The sequence below is a fragment of the Equus asinus genome, chromosome 7 (genome assembly GCF_041296235.1).
Source record: "Equus asinus isolate D_3611 breed Donkey chromosome 7, EquAss-T2T_v2, whole genome shotgun sequence".
Lineage (NCBI taxonomy): Eukaryota > Metazoa > Chordata > Mammalia > Perissodactyla > Equidae > Equus > Equus asinus.
This window is the reverse complement of record NC_091796.1, coordinates 28,557,401-28,584,866: the sequence shown is the minus strand read 5'-3', so window position 1 is coordinate 28,584,866 and position 27,466 is coordinate 28,557,401. Positions and strand designations below refer to the sequence as shown.

The window sequence follows — 27,466 nt, the reverse complement described above, 5'->3', positions numbered from 1 at the left end:
CCAGACAACAACTCCATGGGAATATGCCCCCTCATCTCCCCATTCTTGCCATGGAGGAATGAGACAGCAGTATAGATAGAATGCCAGAGGAGGAAGTGCCCAGAGCTCACGGAGGAGGGCATGAAGGTGGAGGCCTAGGATGGGGGAGAGGCAGGGGGGGGGGACACTGGAAGGAAGAAATCAGCCCTTAGTTTAGGAAACCTTTCTGCTCCAGGGCCAGGCTGTCGAGGGGCTTGCTGTCACCACCTCCCCCACCCTCCTCGTCCTCGCTCGGTGGCAGCACATAGGACTCATCCACTGGCAACAGCTCCCTGGATAGCTGGCCATCATCCTCCTCCACCGCCAGCCAGCGTTGGCACGGAAAGTAGTACCTGTGGGAATGAGGAAAGGTGGAAATGTCTCCTTGGGACGGTCTCATGAAGGAGCAGTCATGGGCCATGAAATGAGAGGCCCTGGTGGGGCTCAAACCCTCCCCTGCCCAAGCCCCGGCCCTCATAGCATTGCCCTCCGATTCTACCCAGCCTGGGCATCACCCCACGAGAGTCCCTTTCCTAGAGGAGACAACAAACAGGGGGACATGGTCTTCAGATAGCCCACTGAAAATGGCTACGTTGTGGTGTCTGGAGCATAGCAGACCCTCAATCAGGGTCATATTGGAGGTGTCTGGAAGAAGAGGGGCGTCTGGGGACTGTTCTAGTCTTTTCTGGCATTAATCTGTCAGCCAGATCTACTTTAACAAAGAGTGTTGTAGGTGTTCAATACCTAAGTGTGGAACTAACGGATTTTAACGTCAAGCTTCTGGAAGGTACAAAGAGTGTGACTAAGTGGCCTACACAGAAGACAGCCGGGGCCATCGAGGGAAGGGAGATCCAAGTGACTCCTGGCTCTCCCACTTAGCATAGTCATGCAACCTTGAATAAATTTCTTTACCTCTCTGAGTTCGCATTGCCAGATTTAGCCAATAAAATCAGGTCTTCCAGTTAAATTTAATATTAGATAAGCAATGAATACTGTTTTAGTGTAAGTGTGGCCTCTCCAGTATTTGGGATATATTTATACTAAAACGTTATTTGTTGCTTATCTGAAATTCAAATTTAATTGGCTATATTTTATCTGGCAACCCTATTCTGTACTTCAGTTTACTGTTCTGTAAAGTGAGGATAATATTGCCTGTTTTATAGGCTGTTGTAAAAGTTACATTAGTTAAACATTTAAAGTGCTTATAAAAATGCCTGGCTCTCAGTAAGAATTTGCTGACTCTATTGTTGCTATTACTATCTGTATTTCCCGTTCTTTCTCCTCAGCGCATGCCTGGGAACTCCGCAGGCTGTGGGCTGGACTATTCCCCTTGGACCCCAAGCTCCCAGAACAACTCAGAGGGTCTGAGACCACAGCCCATCTCTAAACCGGGGCATTCCACCCGGTGTGTGCCCCTCCCCTATCGCTGTCCAGATGCATAAGATGCATTCAGGGACTGGTCAAAGTCCGGAGGGGTGGGAGCAGTGTAGCCTGAGGGTCTCTTCTCTGTCTGAGCCCCACATTCTCCTGCAGTCCTCAGTGACTCCCAAGGTCGACATGTTAGAGGAGCAGAACCAGAGAGCGCTACCTCAGCCCGTGGGCTCGGATGGGGTGCGGAGCTGGCAATTTTTTATTGCTGGACGTGGACCTAAAGGGTGAGAGGAACTCAACCTAGGACAACATAGACTAAATTGTGAATAAATTAGTGTTTAAGTGAAAAATGTATATTGTTCCACTTCTCAGCCTTTAAATGTATGAATGGGAAAGTTAAACTTTTATTCAACCAAATAACTTATGAATAATAGGCTTTAGCTCTAAATTATGGCCAATTAAGGGAAAGAGACAGAAATAAAGGAGTAGGGTTGAGGCAGAGACAATGAGTGTGTGGGAAGTCGGAGAACAAGGACAGAGGGAGAGAGACGCACGAAGAAAGATCCACGGAGACTTACATCGGGGCACAGAAACAGCCAGAAAGACAAAAAGGGGGAGCCGTAAGCCCTCCCACACCCGCGAAGAACGCATGCGCTCAGGGAATCGGGCTGGCTTTCCTGGAGCGCCAGCCCCGCTGTCCCTGAGATTGCAGAACTGCGACATTGAAGTCCATCAGCTCGCACACAGCTGCGGCATCCGCGCATCCAGCTCCCTGCGTGGGGCGAACCAGAGCGGGCGCCAGGACTGGTCTGAGTGCTGGGCGCTAGCCTCGGTCCTCGAGGCGCCAACAGGCACTCACAGAAGGTTGGGCTACTGACCGCTGCCCCTTCGTCCCACAGAGAGAAATCCTGCTCAAGCAGGTCTCAGGGTCCTGGGCAGGGGAGTAGGCAGGAATATTTAAGGAGCAAAGGAGGAGAGAGGCGTGCAGTTGTTCTGACCGGATGTGTTTGCCCCTCTGCTTAAACAGGGGCAATGGGAGGAAGGAGCCAGGACTTGGGGGAGCTGGAGGTTTAAAGGGAACGTTGAAACAAAGCTTGGGACTGCTACAAGTACACGTTTCACTTGGAAGTAAGAATTGAATGAGCAGACTGCAAAATTGGATGTTGTAAACTGTACTTAGTTTTGAACGGACTTTCCCACTTTGTGCATGGACTAAAGGCTGGACCACATCAGGTCTAAGTCACCTGGTGATGCTGGTAGAGTGTGTGGCAGCAACAGCACGGGTCTGGAACTCAGGAACTTTGGGTTTGTGTCCCTACTCTTCCCCTAAAGTGCTGCGTGGCCCCTAGGCCCCAAGTCTCCTGACCAAGAAGGCTGGGTAAAGTATCTGTAAGGTTTTTTCTGTCTCAACGTTCTGTGACCCCCAAGCTCCCTGGAGGAGTGAGGGGTTCCAGAGAACTCCTTGCTGGGTGAAACTTAAGGGGAAAAGTTCTGATAATGTTTTTGTTCAACGCTCCCTGGAAGGCCCACGCAACATGTTTGCCCAATGTAATGGAATTCAAGGATAGCATCTGTCTTCAATGATTCTGGATCTTAGGGGACCCCCCCCCCACCACCACAAGCCATCAGTCAGAGCAGGAATCTATGTCTTGGGGCTGAGAACAGAGGTGGAGAAAGCATAGAGTGTCAGACTGAATGTGGACAGACCTCAGGATGCCAAATACATTCCTAACTTGTGTGGCATTTGCCTCTTCCTCTTTGAAAGTGAGAGCATTCTATTATATTGCAGATCAGAAATGCAGCTAGAGTATTAAAAGAGAAAGGAAGACGGGGCATAGCCTCATTTAATCAACAAGTCAATGGATGTGGAAGGGGTGAGAAAGCAGCAGAGCCAATGAGCAGATGACTCAACAAAGATGTACTAATTCCAGACCATATACCCCCAAATATCCCACCATTTCTGCCATGTGTTGTGAAACCCCAACATTAGAGGCTTAGAGTTTTGGTTATTGAAGGACTTAGAGTTTTTAAGTCCCTTGATGATGTATTTAGAATCTCTTGGCTATAAGGGATCTTTAAGAGCAAGTGCATGGCCAGTCACATCTCTTTCCAATACAAGGATGACCATGGAAGCATCCGTTGATGAAAAGCCTCCATCACTCTGGGTTCCTGAGTGATCATATTGAGCAAAGTCCCCTGATGCCCAGCATTGGATGTGTAGTATGAGCAAGAAATAAGCTTCTGTTGTGTTAGGCCACTGACTTTGTAGGGCTGTTTGTTACTTACCAGAACCTAGCCTATTCTGACAGATACAACTTGAGACATCAATATGGCAAATATTCTCAAATAAATGGTCACTGAAGTGATGAAAGTGGAAGAAGTTGCCCAGGAAGTGTATATTTAATTATCTGTCTCCCCTGCCAGGCAAACCATAAGCCCATGAGCTCAGGGTCTCCTTGCTCATTGCTATGTCCACAGTCCCTGGCATACATAGGTATCCATAAATATCAACAGAATTGAAAGGCGTTGTCTCCTCTCCAGGTGAAACATCCTCATTTCCTCCTTCAAAATTCCTACAATAACACCTACGCTTCTTAACGAGCCATCATTCCTTCTTGAAGATGCATTTTTTTGCCCCTAACATTCCCCCTAGAATGTGGAGACTAAAGCCAAACCAGGAATTGTCTGAGCAGAGCAGAGGAGAGCAGAGAGGACCAGCATCTCCTCGTTCTAAACATGATGTATCTGTCAACATGAAAATCTATGTGACACTTTTTTAAACTGTCATCTTTTCAGAGTGGCCAAGGGGTGGTCCTCTCAGGCTAGAGGAGGCAGGATAAACTGCAAACCACCATTAAAAAGGCTTTTCTGCATCATCTTGATCACCTCCTGCCAGTTTGGGATTCCTATAAAGGACGCCAAGTACTCTCTACTTGAAAAAAAAAGAGTATTCTCTTTCTTGGTGATTAAATTGCAGATCAATAAACCTTCTGTGCCACCTTCCCACCCCTCATCCCCTTCTCCTGGTGTTTCCAGCTCAGGCTTAGCTGCTCTCCAGAGCAGTCTTGGAGGCCACAAGGGTTGGGAGTGGTCCTGCTGAGAGTGCTATCCATCTCCAGACATCATAGCTCCTGGACCACTCTAAGCGCTCCCTGGGTGACCTTAAAGTGGGTGGCAGGGCCTCCAGGGTGTCACATACTCTCCCAAGCCCATCTTCTCAGGAAAGCATCTCCCATAGGTGCCTGACCCCTGCTGGAATCTCCCTACTCCTTCCCTCTGTCTTCCTCTCTCCTTCTCTCTGTCTTGCCTCTCAGCCTCCGGAAGTCCTTCCCATGAAATCCAGCCAGTCACGAGCTTGGATATGTTCTCAAGTGACTTGGATAGGTAAAGTAACTTTCCCAAGGCCACAGAAGCCTGAGCAGAGACCTACCTGGAGGAAACATGAACCATTGGGGGAGGAAGTGCCAGGGAGAGGGAACAGCAGATGCAAAGGCCTTGAGGTGGGACCATGTCTGTTGGGTTCCAGGAAGAGCATGGAGTGAGCAAGAGGGAGACCAGGAGTAAGCGATAAGGAAGGGGCGGGGGGCAGGCCACTGGAAGTGCTCTAGCTTTACTCTGAGTGAAACTGGAGCCTTTGCAGGTTGTTGAGCAGAGGAGGGACACCACCTTGAGGTCTGGACTGCTGTAGACAGTAGGAGGGCCCGGGTGAAGCAGAGGGATCAGTGAGGAGGCTTTGACCAGGGGCTGGGGAAGATGGGGAGATAGAGTCTGACTTGCTTTCCTGAAAAAAGAACCAGCCAGTGGATTGGGAGTGGAGCATGAGAGGCAGAGAGGAGTCGAGGACGTCCAGCTTGCTCGAGGCAGGTGACTGGGCCAGGGCAGTCCAGGGAGAAGTCCGAGTTCGCTTATCCTTTTGGCTGCCAAGGCCTTATTCCTGAGCTAATAAAGGTTCTGGAAGGGCCCAAGCACTGTTGGGAAGGTGGCATCTCTGAGACAGAGAAAGAGAGAGAGAGAGGAGATTCACTACTCTGATTGTTTCCTCTGAACGTCTGTAATTTTGCCTATCTCCCGGAGCAGGTTTCGCTCAGAGTCACTCTCGGCTTGTAAGTGGTTGGAGCCAGCTCATCACAGAGCCCTTAACTGCTGCTTCAACAAAGACGTGTAAATGCACAACACCAACAAGAAAGGAAGAGGAGGAGGTGAGGGAGCAAGGAGTGGAGGAAGGAAGGAAAAAGGGAAAGGGAGGGGAAGAAGAGAGACGAGTAACTAGAAGATTCCATTCACAAGAGTAATAAAAATAAAAAATACTTGGGCATAAACTTAACAAGAATGTGTAGCAGCAATGTGTAGAAAATTGTAAACATTACTGAGATACCTAAAGGAACGCTTGGATAAATGGAAATATGTACCTAGAGGGTAGCACTCAATGTTCTAAACATGCAATTCTCCACGCATACATTTAATGAAATAATCAACATTCCAATAAGATATTTTTTTAAATCACTTAATGTCTTGAGTTGCAAAGGCAAGAATAGCTAATATTTTTAAAGAATAATGAAAGAGGAAAAGTACTGACAGATATTAAAATAGATTATAAAGCTACAATAATTTAAAAATTGTTGGGCTGGCCCAGAAATGCCAAATCGATGGGACAGAATTAACTGACCCTAACCGAGCTGCAAGGGGAAGCTAGGAATGTTCACAGTGTGTGGCTGTCCTCACGTTTTTTGCAGGATTTTATCCTTTTCAAGCTTAAATGCCTTAGATTCTCAGAGCACCTTGAGAAGTAAGTTGGTCAGGCATCATTAAGCCCATTTATCAGAAGAGCAAATGAAAGCTCATGAAGGTGGAGCAACTTGTGCAGGGCGTCCTGGTGAATTTTTAGCAGCGGATCTACCCCAGGTCAGGACCCTGGTTCCAGCCATGGGGTACGCCGTCACAATCACCTCACGGAAATCCATGACATCAGGCTGTGTGTGAGCTGTGCCTCCGTCTCCCCATCTGGAGCAATCTTTTGGGTTGGTGGGGCAGGGTGGAGGTGGGAGACGGGGTGAGCCCCCAAGAAGGGGGCATGCTCCAAGAGACACCAGGCTGCGGGCCAAGAACTTGTCTGATTAACCAATATTTATTTACTGGGTGCTCACCACATTCCAGGCACTGGCAGGCCCTCAGCAGCTGCACGACCCACTCAGGATCTTGCCTGCTTCCCTCTCTGCCTCCGTTGGCCCCTCCCCACCACATCTCAGGGACTTCTTTCATGTCTACTCTCCTTTGGCTCCTTTTGCCCAAGAGGCAATGTGGTCTCATAGTGGAAACACATCAGATTTATCATTGATGGTCTGGGGTTCTGGGTCTGGGTCTGGCACAGTTTGGCTCTGGGGCTGCGGCTTCACCTCCCAGGGGCGTGGTTCCTCCAGCTGTCAGGAGGGCAATACCCGTTTCCCCACCTAGTTCACGATGGTCGCTGTGAATCTCGAGGAGGGGCCAGAAAAACTGACCCGCCACCTGCTTATGTACATCCCACAAGCTACGCATGGACTTTACATTTTTAAATGGCTGAAAAAAATCTAAAGAATAATAATATTCTGTGACCTGTGAAAGTTACATGAAATTCAAGTTTCAGCGTCCATAAATAACGTTTTGTTGGAACACAGCCACATCCATTCATTTAGATATCACCTGTGGCTGCTTTCCTGCTGCAAAGGCAAAGTAGAGTAGTCAAGACAGAGACCAAATGGCCTCCAAAGCCACAAATATTTCCTATCTGTCCTTTATGGAAAAGGTTTGCCTACCCCTGGTCTAGAACATTGAAACAATGTACTGGAAGTCGCTTTACACATGGAAAGACTCATGGGTGACTAAGTCTAGACATGGAGACTGGGCCAGTGAAGGTCTGGCAGGGACAGAAAACCCGACTTTCTGAATTGCCGGACCTCGGTGACTGGATTGGACGTTTTTACCAGACTGTCACCTGACAGGGCAAGTGGCTCCAGGGAGCTTCCCAATGAGGGAGAAGGGAGGTGAGCAATGCCCACCCAGCCCACCTACATGGGCCAAACCCACTCTGACCATGGCAGACATCACAGCCACCCCCCCCTCAGCCCTCTTTCCAGGACTATCTTAGAGGCAGGCATGGCCTTCCCTCCCTCCCATCCAGCTGCACTCACGTGATCTCATTGTTCATGTCGGTGATGTCTATCCTATCCAGGAACCAGCCTGGTCTGTTGCCCGAGTTGTCGTGGCGAATCCGAATCTTGGTCAGGGCCCCCAGGTCAATGGCGTAGATGGTGAAGGTGTCTGTCTAGGAAGGACCAGGGTAGCACTCAGAGGGATGGCAGCCCTCCCCAGCTAGCCATCAGCTTCACCCTCCCTGAAGCCAGCAAGTGTAAGACCCAAACTATCGAGGTGGGGGTGTGTGGGCAGGATGGGAAATGCAGTCAGTTGTCTGGTGTTTGGTCTAAGCTACTGTTTTTTAACCTGCCTCCGCTAGGGGGTCTTCTCACTCTCACTGTGAAGGGGGGGTGGACTGGGAGGGCCAAGGTGACCAAGAGAGAGGGTCAGAGAAGACAAGTTGGCTGGACGCCCACATTTGTGTTGTGTGGTGTGTATGTGTGTGTGTACAGCCTAATGCTTGGGTGTCTGCTGAGACCCTGTGTTGCGTGTGCATAATCTCTTTCACCCACAACCTGCCATGAGCCGATGCGTAGATTCTCCACATATTTTCCACATTTGCGTCCCCTCCACCTTCCTCTTTCTTGCTCTTTCTCTATTTTTTTCTGAATCATTTGAAAGTAAATAGCAGACACCATGATCCTTCACCCCTAAATTCTATAGCATAGATTTCCTACCAATAAGCACATCTCGTATAATTACAGTATCATTACCAAATTCCGGAAAGTTGACATTGACACAATATTATTATCTAACATAGAGTCCATATTCAAATTTCATCAATTGTACCAGTTCTCTCCTCTATAGCAATTTTCTTCCAATCCAGGATCATAGTGGCTATAAATTTTAAAGGAAAGTTCTGAAACACAGAAATAAACCCTGATCCTCGTGTCATGGGAAGGGAGTGTTGAAAGAAAAAGCAGGAGGCCTCTGAAATAAACCAAGCCACAAGCCCAGAAGTATTTTAATGGATTTAGTTTATTTCTTTTCTTCCTCTGTGTTGATGAGGGAACCTGGCTTTGGGATGGGGGCAGGAATGGGAAAGGTGAGATAGGGGAAGTCTTCTGGCGAGAGGCTATGTAAAATCTCAAAGGACAGAGGGGACAGCTGTATTTTCCGTGCTTTTCCCACCACACCCAGAAGAGGGAGATGAGTGCGTTTCTTTGAATGCTCGAAAGCCTTCGTGGTTCCCACTGCATCAGGGTGCTCCTCAGCCTGTCTTTCAAGGCTCTCATTCCTCCCCATCCCCTAAACTGGTCTCATCAAGCTTCCCAGAGGCAGCACCCACCATGGCTCAGCATTAACCACAGAGCAGCAGGAAGACTCCCTGTCCTTGAACGTCCTTCCACATCTCCACCTCCACATCTTTGTCAAGTGGTCCTGTCTTCAGCAAACACTTCTCACTGTCATCTTTAGACATCTATACCATACTCATCCGCCAAGGCGCAGGTTACATCTTTCCTCCCCAAGTTTTCCCCAAAGCGCCATCTTATGGTGAGCACTTCCTCCTTGAACCTCTGCTCCACTCAGCACCTGAGCGTCTGCTACCAATACTATGATACTGTCTCTGCTTAGTTCCTGTGGGCTCCACAGTGCTGGAGCCCGACCTGTGCCTTCCTTATATGCTCGCAACAAATTGCTGGTGCTTACAGAGAAGATACTTCCATTATACCTGATGGAATTGGACAAAGCACACTGCGGGACACACAGAAGATGCTGGGCTGGGTGGGGCTGCCCTGGAGATCACCAGAGGCTTCATGTCCTCCATCTGACTGCCCACCACCCACCCAAGGGCCAGAGCCCGCACTCTACCTGCCCCTGCTCAAACTTGTTGGACTTGTCCGACTTCTTCAGAGGCCGCTCGCCCGTGTCCCCGTACTCCTCGCCATAGATGGTCAGGTAGACATTGGCATCAGTGCCGGCCTTGGGCACGTTCCCTGTGATCACTTGGACCTCATAGGTGTTGGCTGGGGACACAGAAAGATGTGGCATTGAGGACACCTGGGCCTCAGGGTGGACCTGAGGCTCAGCCTCTCGGATCCAACCAGACTGTGGGAGCAGGAAGGACCTATGAACACATCCACATCTATCCTAACCGGAACTGAACCTGCCCTCCTCCCTACCCAAGACTTTCCTTTTCCATGAAGCCCAAGAGGCTGAGAGTCATGGCAAAATTCACCCTCAGGAACCCTCCTACCTTATATCCCCAATGTTGAGTTATAGTGAGTTTTATCAGAGCTCCTCCTAAGGTCGTCAGTTCCTCCGGAGAGCCTCAGGACAAGAGCAGTGCTAAACCAAGAGAACTATCCATGGTGGCATTTCAGACACAGGTCAGGAGAGCTATCTGGGAACCATGATGGGCGCCCACCTATGGGGCCTCCACATGAGAGGAGAGCTGGGCACCCTCCCCGTTCACTGAGCCCCCTCAGGGGACTGTCCAACCCCTCCTCAGGCTTACGCTCAGGACCCGGCTGGCCGGCCGGCACCAGCTCCACAACAAGTTCATTGTCCTCCTTGCCCCGGGCCAGCCAGCGGTGGGCTTCGAACTTGTACTCCTCAATCACCTCCTGCATCCCCGGCCCGAACTCCTCCTCTTCCTCCTCCTCCTCCTCCGTTTCCTCCTCCTCCTCTTCGGACGAGGACTCTTCCGAAGAGGACTCCTCCTCCTCCTCCCCTTCGTCCTCCTCGTCACTGCCTTTCTTCTTCTTCTTCTTCTTCCTCTGCAGCTTGGCCTTCAGCCGCTCCTTCTTGAGCAGCTGCCGCAGTTTGTCTTTCTCCTTCTTCCTCCGGGCCTCCTCCTCCGGCGTGAGGTCCGCCTCCCGCACCACCAGGTGCCGCAGCCACACCGTGTCCACGAACCAGCTGGGCCCGAAGCCTTCGCCCGTGTGCCCAAGCCGAATCTTGAAGATCTCACCCACATCTGCCGCCTCCAGCTGTGCAAATCACAGGGCAGTGGCTGGGGCAGCCCTCAGTGTCCTCCCTGCCTCCCCTGCGGGACCAGGCACGGGGCTGCAGGATGGAGAGGCTCGGGGCTCCCAAGCTCGGACGCTCCCACCGGCTCCCTCTCTCCTACACACCCAGTCCGGTTTCTCGGCTGGTGGTCCAGGAACTCTTGCTGGTACCTCCCTCCACCCAAACTTATTTCCATCTAAACCTCTGTGATGGTCAAGCTGGTCTTCCTGTTTCTCTCTCTCTCACACACACACACGCACACACTAATCACACGCATCACACTCATTCCTATTACTCCTATTTCCACATCTTTGTTCATGCAGTTCCCTCACCAAGAATGCCTTTATCCCTCCTCTGCCGCTAACTAAAACCTATTCATTCAGATTCCTCAGCTTTATTATTAGGATTTTTTTTTTAGGTTGTGCTTTTCTGTGTTCTCTTTCTGAAATTTTTTCAGCATTAATCACACGTCATTTTTGTAATAAACCAAAAAATAGTATTATTTTTCCAAAACAGAAATCTCTCTCATGCCCCCGACCTCTCCCTCAGCACATGGCCTCCTTCCTTCCCGAGAGCTCTGAGGATCCCAGAGCTTAGCCGTGGTCCTGGCCTGTCCTGAATGCCCTTTTTGTCCTCATGAGCTCATCTCTGCCCTACTCACATGGGAATTCCTAAGGGCAGGGATCAATCGTGCTCGTGTCTCCCCCTCATGGACCTAGCACATGGCTGCCTCAAGTTGGTGGGTTTAGCTTTTCTTCAGAGGATCAAGTCCTCTGCCTTTGGTCTATCCCTCTATTCTGAGCCTCACAGTGAGGTGCAGAGCTCAGGGGAGGGCTCGAGTGGGGTCCCTGCTGGTCGAGCCACTCTTAGGGCTTCCTCGTGCTGATGGGCCCTTTCTGGGTGTTTGACACATTTCAACACCAGTCCCACCATTTCTCCCACTTGTGTGACAGGGAAACTGAGGCCCAAGGCTGTCCCACAAGATGCTCATTGGCCCATCATTGGAGTCCAGACCTAGACAAGAACTCAGGTCTTCTGACTCTGTTCATGAAGCTACGATGCAGCCAAAAACCACCTTTGTGAGAAAATTATCAGCCAAAGTGGAGCCCAGGACCCCCAGGAAAGGGGAATTTATTCTTCTCAGCTACTTAGGGGATGTTCTCTGGATCTGGGAAGTCCCTACTTCAGCACATTTAGATCTCCTCTCCAGCATTTTCCAGGTCACAGCATCCCTGCCATCAACCTCTCCAGGGAGACCCGCTTGCTGTCCCCTTTCCCCCCATCTGTCTACCCAGCATCCACCACCACATCTAGCCATGCAGTCGGTTGGCATCGAGAAGATGCCCTCCTCTGTTGCATGTTCCTTGACTACTCACAATTTCCTAAGTACTTTCCCTGACATTGACTATTTTGATCCTTCCAGGAATGGTGAAGTAGGCCTGGCAGGTACTATAAAGCTACACTTGAACTGATAAAGAAGCCGAGGCAGAGAGGTGAAATGCTAGGGCCTCTGCCTCCCTAGCAGTCATGAGGGAGCTGGACTCAGTGAGACCCCCCACAGTGCTAATGTTCCATAGCCCTGTGATCCCGGCCCTACTCTGAGGATCTTCTCTGAGAGCACTGGCTTACAACTCTTTGCTGAGGGCCAAGCTGCTTGTGACACACAAACACACACACAGCACCCAGCCTGAACATTCTCCTGGCACACACATATCTTCAGACACACATGCACACACACACACGTACTTGTGTCCCTTAGAGAACATTCATGTGTCCCGCAAGGGGCATCACCTTTGCATCCTGCTCTCCCACCAACAACATGCTCACATTCTCATCTCTTTTTCTCCTCTGCTCACAGGGAAGTGTGGAGCACTCAGCACACAGCCCGGAGACCCCCAAGCCCCCCTGTATCCTGCCTGGAAAGCACAGCCCTGCCCTTGGGCCAAGGGAGCTGTAGAATCAGAGGCCACAAGGCTGGGAGTGGATGTGGTAACCAGGGGCCTAGTGCGGAGCCTTATCTTGCTAAATTAGGATCATCTACTCCAGCAGTTCTCAGAATTGGCAGCATATTAGCTCACTGGTAGAGCTTTTAGAAGCATACCTGAAAACACATCCCACCATAGAGGTTCTGGTTTAACTGATCCAGGTATGGACCAGGCAGCACTTTTTCATAAAGCTCCCCAGGCAATTCTAATGAGAAGCCAGGGATGAGAACCACTGATCTAGTCCGATCCCTCATTTTCAGGCTTCCACTGGGCCCTCTGTTGGCACCCCCACTGTTTCACCCACACACACCTGGAACGTGTCCTTGGAGGCCCGGTCAAAAACTTTTGAGCGGCTGGAGAGGAAGAGCACTTCTGTCTTGCCTTCCTCACCGTAGATCTGCATGTAGACTCTGGCAGTGGTGCCTGCACCGCCCACATCCCCCGTCCAGATCTCAACCTCGTAGTGGACCACTGGGCAGGCCCGTCGAGGAGAAATGGGAAATTTAGAAATAGTAACAATAGCAATGGTAGCAACAAAACAAACATTTCCCGCACCTGTACCATGTGTCTGGTGCTTCATAGGCATTATCTCATCTAATCCTCTCATCAACATCATGTAGGTACCATCATTCTCACTTTGCAGGTTGACAGACTGAGGCTTAGAGGAGTTGAGTAGGTGGTGGAAATGGCAAACCCAAGCAATCATCAAACCCAAGGCCCAGTCATCCGCTGAGCCACATGTGTCCTCTGGAACCAGGAATGAGGAGTAGTCAGTACAACAGCTGACACTCTCTGTTGAGTGCCTACCCCTGGGCAGACACCAGGGGCCAAAAAGAAGTGAAGTCTGTGTTTGTTTCTTTTCCTTATTTTCAGTAAGGGACAAAGGGTTGAAATTATAATTTTCGTTTAAATATGTGCCCCTGTCAGATGACATCGGCAGATACATCTATAAGAGAGAGTTGTCTGTATGGTGAAGTAATACTTTATCAGGCTACTGGAGGGTAGAAATGTGTTACAAGTATGCACCACCAGAGGGCACTTCCCACTGGAGAGCAAAATGTCTTCCAGAACTGTGGGACCACATTTTTTCAAAGTGACTCTTACAAGACTTGCCCTCTCAGTAATGCTATAAGGCAATATCACGATTTTTTTTCAAGTTAAGACTATGATTTTCAACAAAATGGAGGATCTTCCATTACTATAGCAATGTGAGAAATTGAGGGCTGAAAACTAGAGGACCGGCTGAGAGGCTGAAGAAGTTGAACTAGAGATACCAAGCTCAGCTGGCAGCAGGGGTAGGCTAGTACGTGGACAACAGGGGGATTCAGTAAAAGCTGGCATTCTGGATGGAGAGAACCTCCAACCCCATTCCCTCCCTCGGTTCTCAGAACAGCAGGCAGCCAGGATTATACAAAATTAGGATAGATAAAAATGAGCATTCAGAGAGCAAGAACCAGCTATTGGAAATTAACATTTGATAGCTGAAATGAAATATTCCACAGCAAGGATAAAGTCAAGGACAGGTCTCAAGAACAAAAAGGAAATTTCCCAAGAACAAAACGACAAATGACAGTGAAAAGATAAGAAAACTGGAGGAAGCCCAACATCTAATTCAAAGTTCAGTTCTGGAGAGAACAGAAAACAGGGAGTTGGAAATTATCAAAGAAATAATACAAGAAAATGTCCCCAGAACTAAAAAGTGCTTCTAAGATTGAAGGAGCACACAAGTTGCCAGAACAATGGATGAAACTAAAATCACAAAGGCAGTGAGGACATCATGAAATTTCAGAATGCCAGGGATAAAAATAGGATCCCATAAGTATAAAATCAACATACATAAATCAGTAGCATTTCTATACACTAACAATGAACCAACAGAAAAAGAACTCAAGAACTCAATCCCATTCACAATCGCAACGAAAAGAATAAAATACCTTGGGATAAACTTAACCAAGGAAGTGAAGGATCTATACAATGAAAACTACAAGACTTTCTTGAAAGAAATTGACGATGACATAAAGAGATGGAAAGACAGTCCATGCACATGGATTGGAAGAATAAACATAGTTAAAATGTCCATACTACCTAAAGCAATCTACAGATTCAACACTATCCCAATCAGAATCCCAGGAACATTCTTCACAGAAATTGAACAAAGAATCCTAAAATCCATATGGGGCAACAAAAGACCCCGAATTGCTAAAGCAATCCTGAGCAAGAAAAACAAAGCCTGCTGAATCACAATCCCTAATTTCAAAACATACTACAAAGCTACAGTGATCAAAACAGCATGGTACTGGTACAAAAACAGGTCCACAGATCAATGGAACAGAATTGAAAGCCCAGAGATAAAACCACACATCTATGGACAGCTAATCTTTGACAAAGGAGCAGAGGGCCTACAATGGAGAAAAGAAAGTCTCTTCAACAAATGGTGCTGGGAAAACTGGACAGCCACATGCAAAAGATTGAAAATTGACCATTCTTTTTCACCACACACCAAAATAAACTAAAAATGGATCAAAGACCTAAAGATTAGGCCTGAAACAATAAGTCTTCTAGAAGAGAATATAGGCAGTACACTCTTTGACATCAGTTTCAAGAGAATCTTTTCGAACACTATAACTCCTCAGTTGAGGGAAACAATAGAAAGAATAAACAAATGGGACTTCATCAGACTAAAGAGCTTCTTCAAGGCAAGGGAAAACAAGATTGAAACAAAAAAACAGCTCACTGATTGGGAAAAAATATTTACAAGCCACTTATCCAACAAAGGGTTAATCTCCATAATATACAAAGAACTCACACGGCTTAACAACAAAAAAACAAACAACCCGATCAAAAAATGGGCAGAGGACATGAACAGACATTTCTCAAAAGAAGATATAAATATGGCCAATAGACACATGAAAAGATGTTCATCATTGCTAATCATCAGGGAAATGCAAATCAAAACTACACTAAGATATCACCTTACACCCGTTAGATTGGCAAAAACATCCAAAACCAAGAGCGACAAATGTTGGAGAGGTTGTGGAGAAAAAGGAACCCTCATACACTGTTGGTGGGAGTGCAAACTGGTACAGCCACTATGGAAAACAGTATGGAGATTTCTCAAAAAGTTAAAAATAGAAATACTCTATGACCCAGCCATCCCATTACTGGGTATCTATTCTAAGAACCTGAAATCAGAAATCCCAAGAGTTCCTTGCACCCCTATGTTCATCGCAGCATTATTTACAATAGCCAAGACGTGGAACCAACCTACATGCCCAGAAACTGATGATTGGATAAAGAAGATATGGTATATATACACAATAGAATACTACTCAGCCATAAAAAAAGACAAAATTGGCCCATTCGCAGCAACATGGATGGACCTCGAGGGTATTATGTTAAGCGAAATAAGCCAGTCAGAGAAAGACGAACTCTATATGACTCCACTCATAGGTGGAAGTTAACATATTGACAAGGAGATCTGATCGGTGGTTACCAGGGAAAAGGGGGGGTTGGGGGAGGGCACAAAGGGGGAAGAGGTGTACCCACAACATGACTAACAAAAATGTACAACTGAAATCTCACAAGGTTGTAATCTATCATAACATTAATAAAAAAAAAAAAATAGGATCCCATAAGCTCTCAGAGAGAAAAATACCCAAAGAGCTAAATAGCAGAATGACAGCAAACTTCTTAACTGCAACACTGGGAGCTGGAATATGGTAGAATAATTCCTTCTGAACTCTAAGGGAAAATGAGTTTTAACTCAGAATTCTATAATAAGCCAAACTATTGGCCAACTGTGAGAGTGGACTAAAGACACTTACAGACATGCAAGGTCTCCACATTTCTCTTCCATGCACCTGTTCTCAGGAAGCTCCCAGTGGAGAATGTGTTCTACTAAAATAAGGGAATAAACTAAAGAAGAGGAAGACATGACATCTAGGAAAGAGGAGATCCAACCCAGGAGAAAGAAGAAAGGAGTTTCCAAAGAGATGGTAAAAAGGAAGTTCCAAAGGACAGCCTCATGGCAGCATAGAAAGCAGGAAGACAGAGGTTCCTAAAGGAATGTCCTGAGCAGGGAGTGGGGAGAAGGAGACAGAGAGGAAACCAACAGAACTCCTGTTGGGCTTGAATATATGAAAAGGATTTTAGTTCCTTTGGAGATATGGGCATAAGGCGGGGTTTATGGGCCAAATTGTGTCCTCCTCAATTGATATGTTGAAACCCTAACCCATAGTATCTCAGAATGTGACTGTATTTGGAGATAGGGCTGTTAAAGAGGTGATGAAGGTAAAATGAGGCCATTAGGTGGGTCCCAGCCCAATATGACCGGTATCCTCATAAGAAGAGAGTAAGACATAGACATGCACATGCACAGAGGAGAGACCAGGTGAGGACACGACGAGAAGCGTACATCTTCAAGCCAAGGAGAGAGGTCTGAGAAGAAACCCAACCTGTCGACACCTTGATCTTGGACTTCCAGTCTCCGGAACTGTGAAAGAATAAAACTTTGTTGTTTAAGCCCCCAGTCTGTGGTATTTCATTAGGGCAGCCCTAGCAAACTCATACTGATGGGTGGGTATATAGATGGATATATAGAAAACTACACAAACAAAAAGATGAGGCTATTAGGAACTCCAGAAAAAAAAGTTGTACAAAAGCTGAAATGTAATTATCATACAGTAGTTGTCTCAGCAGTGAATAATATTTACATGGTCATAATAATGTAAAAATTGAATATCGTAATTTTATCAAATGCTGGAAGGAGGGGAACTGTGTGTGTGTGTGTGTGTGCACGCAGACACCCATCCATGTGCACATGTGAAAAGGGCTAAATCCTCCTCTTCTATAATAGAAAGTCAATAGTTAATGCCTAGGACTGAAAAATCAACAAATTGGTAAGCATATTATTGAAAATATGGAAATAAATTTCAGAGAAAAAGCTAGAGCAATTAAAAATTTGTTACCTCTGAAGAAGGGGGATGAGGGAGGAGGAGGAGGTAGGTAAGGAAACTACTGTGTTTTTATCTGCGTCTTGTTAACTGGTACATATATTACTCTGGTGGAAATGTTTTAATTTATAAAAAGAGGGAAAGAGTTGATTCTTCACACTGGCAGGTGCCACTACAAAGCACGTAAATGGGACACCGCCTTCAAGGAACTTGAGGAGAGAAAATGCACACATGGAAAGACACAGGAGTTCTGGAAGAGGAAGAGGTGTGTTGGATGGGGTTCTTTCCGGGGAAGCTTCCTGTGGACGTGAGCCTTGACAGCTGCTTTCAGGGGAGGTGCAGAAACGCAGAGGTGAGGGAAGTCACATTCTCTGTGCCTGGTGTTGATCCTGCTGTCCTCCTGACCCTTTAGATGGCCTCTTGTCTCTCCGACCCCTACCGTAATCTAGGGCTCTCACGTCATGTGCAATGGGCAGCCAGATCATTTTGAACTTCACCTCCACTCAGAGATGTCGCCACCCTGTCCATAAAGGTCCCTCACCCTGACACCATTCCTAACCCTTTATCCTGCTTCCTTTTCTTCATAGTTCTTGTGTATTCTTTGTTTGTCTCCCCTGGTGGAATGTAAATCTATGAGGACAAGGATTGGTTCTGTTTTGCCCACAGCCGCCCCTACAAAGCCTAGGGCAGTGCTGGCACAGAGAAACATTCAATATGTACTCATTGAATAAATGAATGAATAAACAGCTTTATCTCCCTAGACAGTCTTCCCAGGGGAAGACACAGACTTTGTCTCAAACTCCTCTTGTACACAGGACTGAGAAGGTACATTTCTTAGGAAAACGATTTGCTGCCTTTAACCCAGGAAAAAAGTGTCTCAGCCATTGAGTCCTCAGTCTCCCCATCTGTAAAATGAGCCCTTCTTCCCTCCCAGAACCATGATGCCAGAGACAATTGAAAGCCCTCCTTGGAGATAAGACCCAGGTCACCCCATAGTCCCTCCTCCTTCCCCACTACCCCATCCCGCAGGGGAAACAATGCTGATGGTCCCAGCACCATACATTTCTGGATCTCCACGACCTCGCTGGGATACAACTCCACCTCCAGGCACCCATCGGCCTGGTTCTTGTCCAGCCAGCGGTTGGCAGGGAAGGTGTACTGCTTGCCTTGGCGGGGCACTCGGATCTGGACACTGCCCAGGAACCAACTGGCGTGCATGCCCGTGCTGTCGTGCCCGATCACCAGCCGGTTGATCTGGAAGGAAACCCAGAGTGCAGGTGAGCAAGGAGCTGGTGCTTGGGAACCTCCATACTCCCATCCCTACCCCCAAACACTGGCACAAACTGCTCTCCTCAACCCAGTCTCATCTCCCCCAGGAGCAGGGGAGGCTCAGCAGTCAGAGGCTGGGTCCCAGTCCTCTCCATCATCAGCCAGCTCTTCTGCCCGGAGCCTCTGTTCTCTCTTTAGTCCAACTCACCTGCGGCGAAGTTGTGAGAAGCACGAGGGGGAACAGGTGTGGCATGAACTTTGAAAGCTCCAATATGTACTTAATATTGTTAGGTGGTGTACTTAATGTGTACTTAATAATAATGGGGTGGCTGCACAAGGAAGCAAACGTTCAAAATGTTAACCATCTGCTTCTGATAGCCATGGTATTGATCTGGCTTTGTTTTGTTTTAAACAATACACTATTGTGAGTATTTCTGCATTTCTTCTTTGACATACCCATCCTTTAGGTGACAGAATATGTGGAGCTCTGTGGTTCTGTGCCCAATTCCTCCCCTCCCTCTTGCACCTGGAGAACAATTTTTCTCTTTCCAACAACACTGGATAGTCCAATTGCTTTGCTATTTCACATTTTAACATCTTTGCCCACAGGCAACATGGGTGACCTCATACATGGTCATGTTACCATCCTTATATGTACTTGGCTTTTCAATATTCAAATTGCTTTTATGTTTTTTTTTGAGATGCTATAAACAGGGCAGTTCCAACATCAGACAGAATTATCAAATGGCCTTCAAGATCCCTTCCAGCCCCCCAGGTTCCCTCTGTGATGGTTTGGAAGAGTGACGCTAGCCGAGTGTGGTGCCAAAAGGCCAGATTTAGAAAACCACCTGTGCGAGCCCTGCTCTCACTCTCGTGAGTACTGTGCTAAGTGTCTTTTTGCAGCTGGTAACAGAAACACCACCATAGCCTAGTGCACGTAGCCCGATTCCCCGGAACTGTGGAAGGAAACCAGCTACGTTTACAAATACAGCTGGAGAGCCTTTTGGGTGTGTGCTAAGGGACATGGGAGAACTTCGTCTTTCTGTGGTGCTGGGACTGGGATGGCCCTAGGGAGTGACCGGCTGAATGAGTAAAGATGGGGACAGGTGTCTTCTACCTGATATGACAGGAAGCTCCTTGAGGGCAGGGACTGTCTCAATTCCACACCACCTAGCACCTGACATGGAGCTGTTGTTCTATGAGTAACTGCCAGGGTTTAACCAGCGCTTCCTACATGCGCGTGTGTGTGTTACTAACAGAGTTAACGCTAACAGCAATTCCGTTAGGATCCCTGGTTGTTATGAATGACAAAACGGAGGCAAAGGGAGGTTAAGAAATGCACACACAGCAGGTAAGTGGACACGTGGGACTTCAGACTCAGGCAGTCGGCAGCCAGAGCCCTCGCTCCCAACCTCTTGGCCACACTGCCTGTTGAGGGGGTTCCAGAAACTCAAGGAAGGCCCCAAATGCCCCCATCCTGCCCTCAGATGTCTCATTTATCTGCTGGCTGCTGCCAGAAACCCTTAGTACAGGGAATACAATTTCACTTTACAATTATTAATTCAGCTCCAAATGTAAATACATTTTGATCAAGGAAAAACTTGACTTAAGCTCATTATCTTTGAGATGTAAATGACTGACATGTGCTCTCTCACCAGAGTGCTTTTTGGTGGGGCACCTGAAATAGGATGAGGCTCCCGGAGAGTGGAAGGGGCCAGGAAAGGTGAGGCTGCAGCCGGGGAGCTTGTTACTGTCTCAATTTCCACAAGCCAAGCCCTGAGAGAGGAGGCGGTAACAAGAAGCCCAGCTCAGACATTTTTAGAAGTGTTTCCAACACTCAAGACCAGAGAGGGAGACCCATGCTTCTCCAGGCAAAGTGCTCAGACCACTTGCAGCACGGTCACCTGGAGTCTTGATAGAAAGAGAATCCTGAGTCCCATCTTCTAAGGCGGAATCTCTCTGTTGTAGCTCGGGAGTATGCACCGAAACAAGCTTCCTGGGCATAGTTCTGATGCACACTCAAATCCAAGTTTGGAATTGGGAAGTATTTTTGGCCCCTCTTTTCAGTTTTCCTTCTGCTCTTTTCTTTCCCTGCACACCCATGTCCCCTTCTCTGGTGTCTGGGACCCAGGTACACGGGTCCTGGATATGGAGGTAAAGGAAATGTTGGGACTACAGCCACTAAAATCATGCAATCCATAGCCAAAGAGACTCTGGGAGCTTAATCACTGTTCCCATAGCTTCAACTGTTCTAGGGCATCACTGAAAAACAACGTACCAAGTAGGCATTGTTTTCCCTTCACAATGGGTTCAACCCAGGTATAGGGGAGTATGTGTGTGTGTGTGTGTGTGTGTTGTGTGTGAACCCATGTGTGGATATATGCATGGCGATGGGTGAGATGATGTTACGTGGTCTTGGAAAGAAGACTTACAGTTCCAATGTTCAGGGTCTCGAGGGTGAACTCATCCACCCGGCCACGTTCAAAATAGTCTTTCAGGTTATTGTCAGAGACAAGAAGAATTTGCTTGATGGTGTCAGATTTATCCCCATAGAGCTTGATGTAGACTCTGGAATCCGTGCTGGCCCCAGAGACGTCCCCAGTCTTCAAGCTGATGTGATAGCGAAAGTCTGAGCAGTCCACGGCAGAAGGCAAGAAGAGAGTGGGTTAGTGCAGGCCCAGCAGGAAGAAGCGGGGAGGAAGAAGGCAGTCTGTAGCCCCAGGTGGGACACTAGGTGAGGGGTCAGCAACCCAACTCTTGCTCTAAGTAGCCCTGCGACATGGGAGGTCTCCCCCCACCTCCGTGAAGTTCCCTCATCTACAACATCAGAATCTAATACCTGCTCGGCCTGCCCCACAGGGCGTGAACGTGCTGAAATCATGCCATACTAAAGCATAAGAAACTTAAAGGATCTACAGCAGCCACCTCATCCAATTTTTCATCTGATGGATGAGGAAATTGAGGCAAAGGGAGCATCAACCTTTGCAGACAGTGTTTAGCACATTCTGTTCGCAGTATGATTGCTAACTATTCTGACCTCAGCTTTGTAAGTGAGGAATCTGAGCCCCAAAAGGTTGTATGTTTGGCTCCAGACGTCAACAGTTAAGAAGTAGCCAGCCAGGAGTGAAAGCCTAATGTGGACCTAAAGCTCCCTGTTCTTAAACAAGACACCATGCTGATGTCACTCCGTTTTATCACCCAGAAAGGTCTGTGTCATTTGTTCACAAGGGAGGATAAGAACATCTGGGGAAAGGTGAGTCCTTTGTAGCCAATGTTATTGCTTTTGTTACTCTTATCGGCAGGGGCCCATATGCGTCCGGAACCCCTCATCCAAAGAGACTGTGTGCACAGCGCAGACAGACAAAGAATTCCAGGTCCTCCCTCAGAGCCTCTTCCTCTCCACCCTCCCCAGTGCTGCCTCTGTGGAATGAAGTGAAGAGCACATGCTTTCTCCAAGGGCTTGCTTCTGTGTAGCCAAGGGAGGGTACTTGTCTCGCCAAGGGCACACCCATCACACCTGGTCATCACAACAACTTACTCTTCAGTGTCGCATTGCTGTCACTGGGCAGCAACTCTCGGACCAACTGCCCATCGTCTTTATCCTTGTCCAGCCACCTGGTGGGCAAACAGGGGGCCGTTAGCTCTTTGAGTGGGGCAGGCTGACAACCAACCATCACACAATTCGTGCAGAGTCACCATGGAGGCCAGAGCTTTGAATTCTGCTAGGGAAAACAGTTCTACAAGAGCTCAGAACAAAGGATCCCCCTAGGGAGGGAGGACTGCCCTGTGGAGGTAATATTTGGCTGAGATTGGAAGGATGACGAGGAGTTAACCAGGAGAGGAGGGAGAGACACATTCCAGATGGAACAATATATGCTGAGATGAGTTGACCGAAGGCCAGTGTGGGTGGAATGCAGTGAGTGAAGCGTAGAGTGCTGGCAGATGTGGCTGGAGAGGTTGCAGGGTCACTTGATGTCGGACCTTGGGAGTCATGGTAGAAAGTTTGTCCTAAAAGCCATGAACATCTGTGTCACTGTTATCATCAAAAACAACCACCTCTTTTTCTAAGAGCCTACCATGCGCATGGCACTGTGCTGAGGGCTCTAGGGTGCAGAGAAGGCGGAGAAGATACACTAAGACCAATAAGACACAGCCCAGCCCTTAGAGAACCTACAGTCTGGTTAAGAACATAGGACTGACTGGCCAAGGCACTGAAGACCAAGACAAAGACGGATGTTGGACCAAAGTAAATGCAGCAGAAATTCAGAGAAATGAGAAAGGCTTGTGGTGAAGGTGCTTTGATCTGAGTCCTCAAGGATGAATGAGATTTGCCAACAAGGAGAAGCTGGGTCTGGACCCTGAAGGGCTGGTGTTTGATAGCTGTGATCCAACAATATGTCGGAGTGGGCTGTGGCCCCAGCTCTCTGTTGGTCATCCACCAGGGGGAAAGATATTGGATTGATTCATCTGAAAAGCACTGTCCCGACTGAGCACGGAGACCCAGCCTGAGAAATCAGACAGTGGTGGAAGCACGAGCTGTCCGGGCTCCAGTACTGAAGACGGTCTGTGATACAGGGTGATGACAGCAGAAGAAACACTCGGTATTCTCCAGGGCAACGGGGAAACCAAGACACTTCCCTCCTGACCAGAGTGTCTCCCCACTTGTCTCCATCTTGCTGCTTGTCTTTGCGTCCACCCTATTACACTCCCACGAGGAAGGCAATTCCCAGGCCATAGGACCTATCCAAGGAAGCCCAGGCACTGCCTCCTCACAGGTCCCCCTGACACGGAGCTCAGGCCTCCCTAAACCACAGTCCTCTCTGGCAATACCTGGTCCCTAGGACCAATGCAGGCAATGCTGTGTTCTCCCCAGTCTCTGCTCTCTCACCTGCCTTCCTCAAGCACATGATCTTAATTCCCAGGGGACCTTGCCGTCAGCCGGCTGTTAGCTAGCACCAAAATGTTAACCGACAATTCAGTTGTTACACTTCCCATGGGCTTTGGTGCTGTGAGTCTAGAACGCCAAAAAACGTTTGCTATTCCAAGACATGAAGATACAATTGCAGAATTCTTGGCATTGGCAACAGGGGAAGGGAGAGACATTCGGGAGCAGGCGACTGCTGGCTAGAACCCCTCCATTCAACCCATTAGGAACCTCCCCCTCTGTCTGTCCTGTGAGGTCGCTCTGGCCTCTCCCACAGACATGGAGGTGCAGGGGAGGAGGCTGTGATGCAGCCCTGGCCGTTCCCAAGGACAGGAAGGATGGAAAATTGGCAGGCCCTCGGCCATCGGAGAATCCCGTCGGCTCTCCCCTCCTTCTCTCCACCACTTCTCCATCCCCAGGCCCTCCCCGGCGGTGAAAGGAAACTATGACTTGTCATTTCAGTTTCCACCTAAACACTTATGGGATATTAATAGATATCTCCAAATATAGCCGTTTTCTGTCAGCTTCAAACACTTCAGCCCAGTTTCAGAGTGAGATGTTGCTAAAAGAATAAGCTAGTCTGCTTGGGATTTTCTTACTCTTTCCCTGGACTCACAAGCATGTGCAAGTATGCACATGCATGCACACACACACACACACACACAAATACACACCTGCCGTAGCTAAAACGCTCGCCAAGCCCTGATCCCGGCAGAGAAGTTTTGGTAAACAGGCCTGGTTTGTCCTCCTCACCCAGGAACCCAGGAAGTTAAAATAGCAGCTCAGGTGAAAAAAGAAGCAGTGTGTGAGCTCAGGCTCTAGCTTCAGGTTCTTCAAATTCCTCCCGGGTCCTGAGTCGGCAAATGCCATCACCAAATGCCTCAGCAAGACGCAAGACGTAAGAATCCATTTCTAAAGAATGCAGGACCTCTTAGGTGTTTGGGGGCAGCCAGGGCGCTGGGGTATTTCAGGGGCCTCAGCTCCCATTCTGCCCTACAATCAGCATCCTCGGCGCTGCCTGTGTCTGCAGCAGACTTGGCTCCTTTCAAAGTGCAACCTCATTTCACCCTCCCCATCACTGTAAGACACGTGCTGGTCGGGAAGGCACGGAAGACCAAAGGAGTTAAGAAATTTGCCCACAGTCACACAGCAGGCAGACGGCTAGACTCCTGGTCCCAAGCTCCCCCTGCACCATGCCTGGGGAAACACAGGCAGTGTGAACACTACAGTTTATCAGCCCCTTTCCAGGTTTCCCTCCTCTTCCTGACCTGCCCCCAGGGCTCAATCCTCACCATTTTCTTGCGTGGCGAGCGTTTTAGCTACGGCAGGTGTGTATTTGTGTGTGTGTGTGTGTGTGTGCATGCATGTGCATACTTGCACATGCTTGTGAGTCCAGGGAAAGAGTAAGAAAATCCCAAGCAGACTAGCTTATCGACACTCCCCTTAAAGGATCGCATCCATTTCCCTGGCTTTAAATTCCATCTCTATGCTCTCATTTCCTGAAAGTCTTTATCAAGGCCTTCCTGCCTGCTCACTCAGAGGCATCTCACACCTCACATGCCCCAACTAGACTTACAGAGTCCAGCCCATCCCCACCTCTCAACCCTTCCTCCCCACGCTTCCCATTTCAGTAGAGAGCATGACCTCTACCCACCTACCAAAGGTAGAAACTAGGATCTCCAATTCCCTTCTCTCTTATGGGCAAGTCCCAAGAAATCTACCCCTAGGATCCATCTCTGGTGTAGCCCCTTCTCCCCACCTTCACTGCTACCACCAGGGCCAAGCTGCCGTGTTATTGGTTGAATTGTGTTCCCTCAAAAAGATACACTGTAGCCTAGTCCCTAGTATCTCAGAGTGTGACTTTATCTGGAAAGTGTCCTTACAGAGGCATCCAAGTTAAAATGAGGTCATTAGGGTGGGCCCTAAATCAAAATGACTAGTGTCCTCTTAAAAAGGGGAAACCTAGACAAAGAGACAGGCACACATAACAGGAAGATGATATGAAGAGACATGGGGAGGAGACAGCCATCTACAAGCCAAGGAACACCTGTGGCTACAGCTAGGGGAGAGGCTCAGAGTAGAGCCTGTTCAGAGCTCCTTCAGAGGGAGCATGGCCCTGCCGACTCCTTGATTTTGGACTCTGGCCTCCAGGACTGCGACACAATAATTCTGTTGTGTGAGCCATTCTGTGTGCTTTGTTATGGCAGCTCTAGCAAGTGAATACACTCCATCTTGGACCCTGAAAATTCTCCTGCCAGTCTCCCTATTTCCTCTCTGGGCCCCCTGCAGCCTGTCCTCCACCCAGAAGTCAGAGGGGACTTCCTAAAATGGAAGAGCCCCACCAAACCCTGCCTGACACTGGGCTCTGTCCACCTCTGGCCTCACCTGGTCGCCCTCTCCTTTGTCCACCTGCTTTGGTCTGACTGAAGTTCTAGAACCCTCAAGCTCTTTCCTCTGGCACTCTCCTTTTCATCCTGCAGGAAGTCAGCCTAAATGCCACCTCTGCAGACAGACCTTACCCACCTTCTCCATCCCTAACTGACCCCGTCTCAGTGTGGCCACTCCATCAGCATCCATCACCACTGTGTGCTTCGCTCACCCGACTCCTCACAGTTTGCAATTATGGTTTCCTTAGTTTATTCACTTGCTTACTGTTCAGTTCCCCTCTAGACTATAAACTTCATGAGGACAGGGAGTAAGTGTGTGGTAAGTGCTTAATAAATATCTTTTGAGCGAATGGGAATAAAACAACAAAGGCTCTTCCATCCAGCATCTCAGCCAGGCACCCTCTGGGTCCAGTAGGGGGCAAACAAGTCAGTGATTGACTTGAAGAGAGACTAGAACTCTCTCACCCCATCCTTCTTGTCACTCCTTCCCCACATGTCAGGGTACCTCTCGCCAACCTCTGCTTGAGCCACCCTCTCAGTCCCATGCCTCATGCCACCTCTCCAGCCTGGATGACCCACCCTCCCTTCTCCTTGCCATCCATCAGCTCTCTGACCTTCTTTCCATGCCCAGGTCCAGTTCCACCTCTTTCTGGAAGCCTTCCCTGGCTCCCCAACCCTTACTCTGGCTTATTTCTGTCTATTAGTGCCACTCATTTGGAACTGCCTGTGTCATTCCTTATCTTTTCAATGTAAGCCCTCGTAATACTAAGAGTGGCTGTGCTTCAAAGGCTGTAGAGGCTTTGTCATGAACAAAACCTTTCACAATTGTTGTCCCATGAGATCATCCCAGTGGCCCTCCATGGCTGGGAAATTGCTCTTCCTGGGATCATGGAATTCAGCTGTAGCAAATGTGTTGGCGTGCACACATGTGCACATGAGTGCATCTGTGTGCATGGTTAGAGAAAGAGCAATGCATTCACTGCTGGGCTGTTGGGCACTTTGCCCCCATCCACTCCAAGGAGGGCTCTCCTCAGCGCAGCCACCTGCAAGAAGCCTGGGCCAGCCCGGTGAAGTGAGCTTGGACACCCAGCACCTCACCCACAGGTGCAGGACTCAGCCTGGGCTTGGGGTTTGCAGAGCCTGGCTAGTCCAAAGCTCCTAGTGAGACATACTGCATGCACCTCCCAGACATTGCCACAGGGGAGTGTGGATGACCAACTTGACAGCACAAAGAACGCTGATATTTCTTCTTCTTCTGAAAATGTCTCTATCAGAAACTTCTAGCAGTCAACGGAAGCTCAAACTGACTATGAAAGAAATCCAAATGCTTAAGAAAAAAGAAACTCTCCCTCTAGTAAGCTGGGGAAAGGAAATGAAAACATAGTAAGATATTTTGAAAAGATATTAAGAGGGAAGAGATGTGGTTGGAAGGCTATC

General features: G+C 48.5%; 1 protein-coding gene across 2 annotated transcripts in view; it reads right to left on the bottom strand.

The window, feature by feature from the left end:
• Positions 1–27,466, bottom strand: part of LOXHD1 (lipoxygenase homology PLAT domains 1) — a 169,710-nt gene that overhangs the window by 67,333 nt on the left and 74,911 nt on the right. For both annotated transcript variants that reach the window (XM_044774666.2, XM_014828921.3), the window contains exons 15-22: positions 22,257–22,333; positions 21,151–21,347; positions 18,511–18,703; positions 12,808–12,968; positions 10,019–10,493; positions 9,373–9,527; positions 7,557–7,690; positions 202–371 (exon numbers count right to left, since the gene is read on the bottom strand). In XM_044774666.2, the coding sequence (XP_044630601.2) occupies positions 202–371; positions 7,557–7,690; positions 9,373–9,527; positions 10,019–10,493; positions 12,808–12,968; positions 18,511–18,703; positions 21,151–21,347; positions 22,257–22,333 (1,562 nt within the window). The remainder of the gene's footprint in view (positions 1–201; positions 372–7,556; positions 7,691–9,372; positions 9,528–10,018; positions 10,494–12,807; positions 12,969–18,510; positions 18,704–21,150; positions 21,348–22,256; positions 22,334–27,466) is intronic.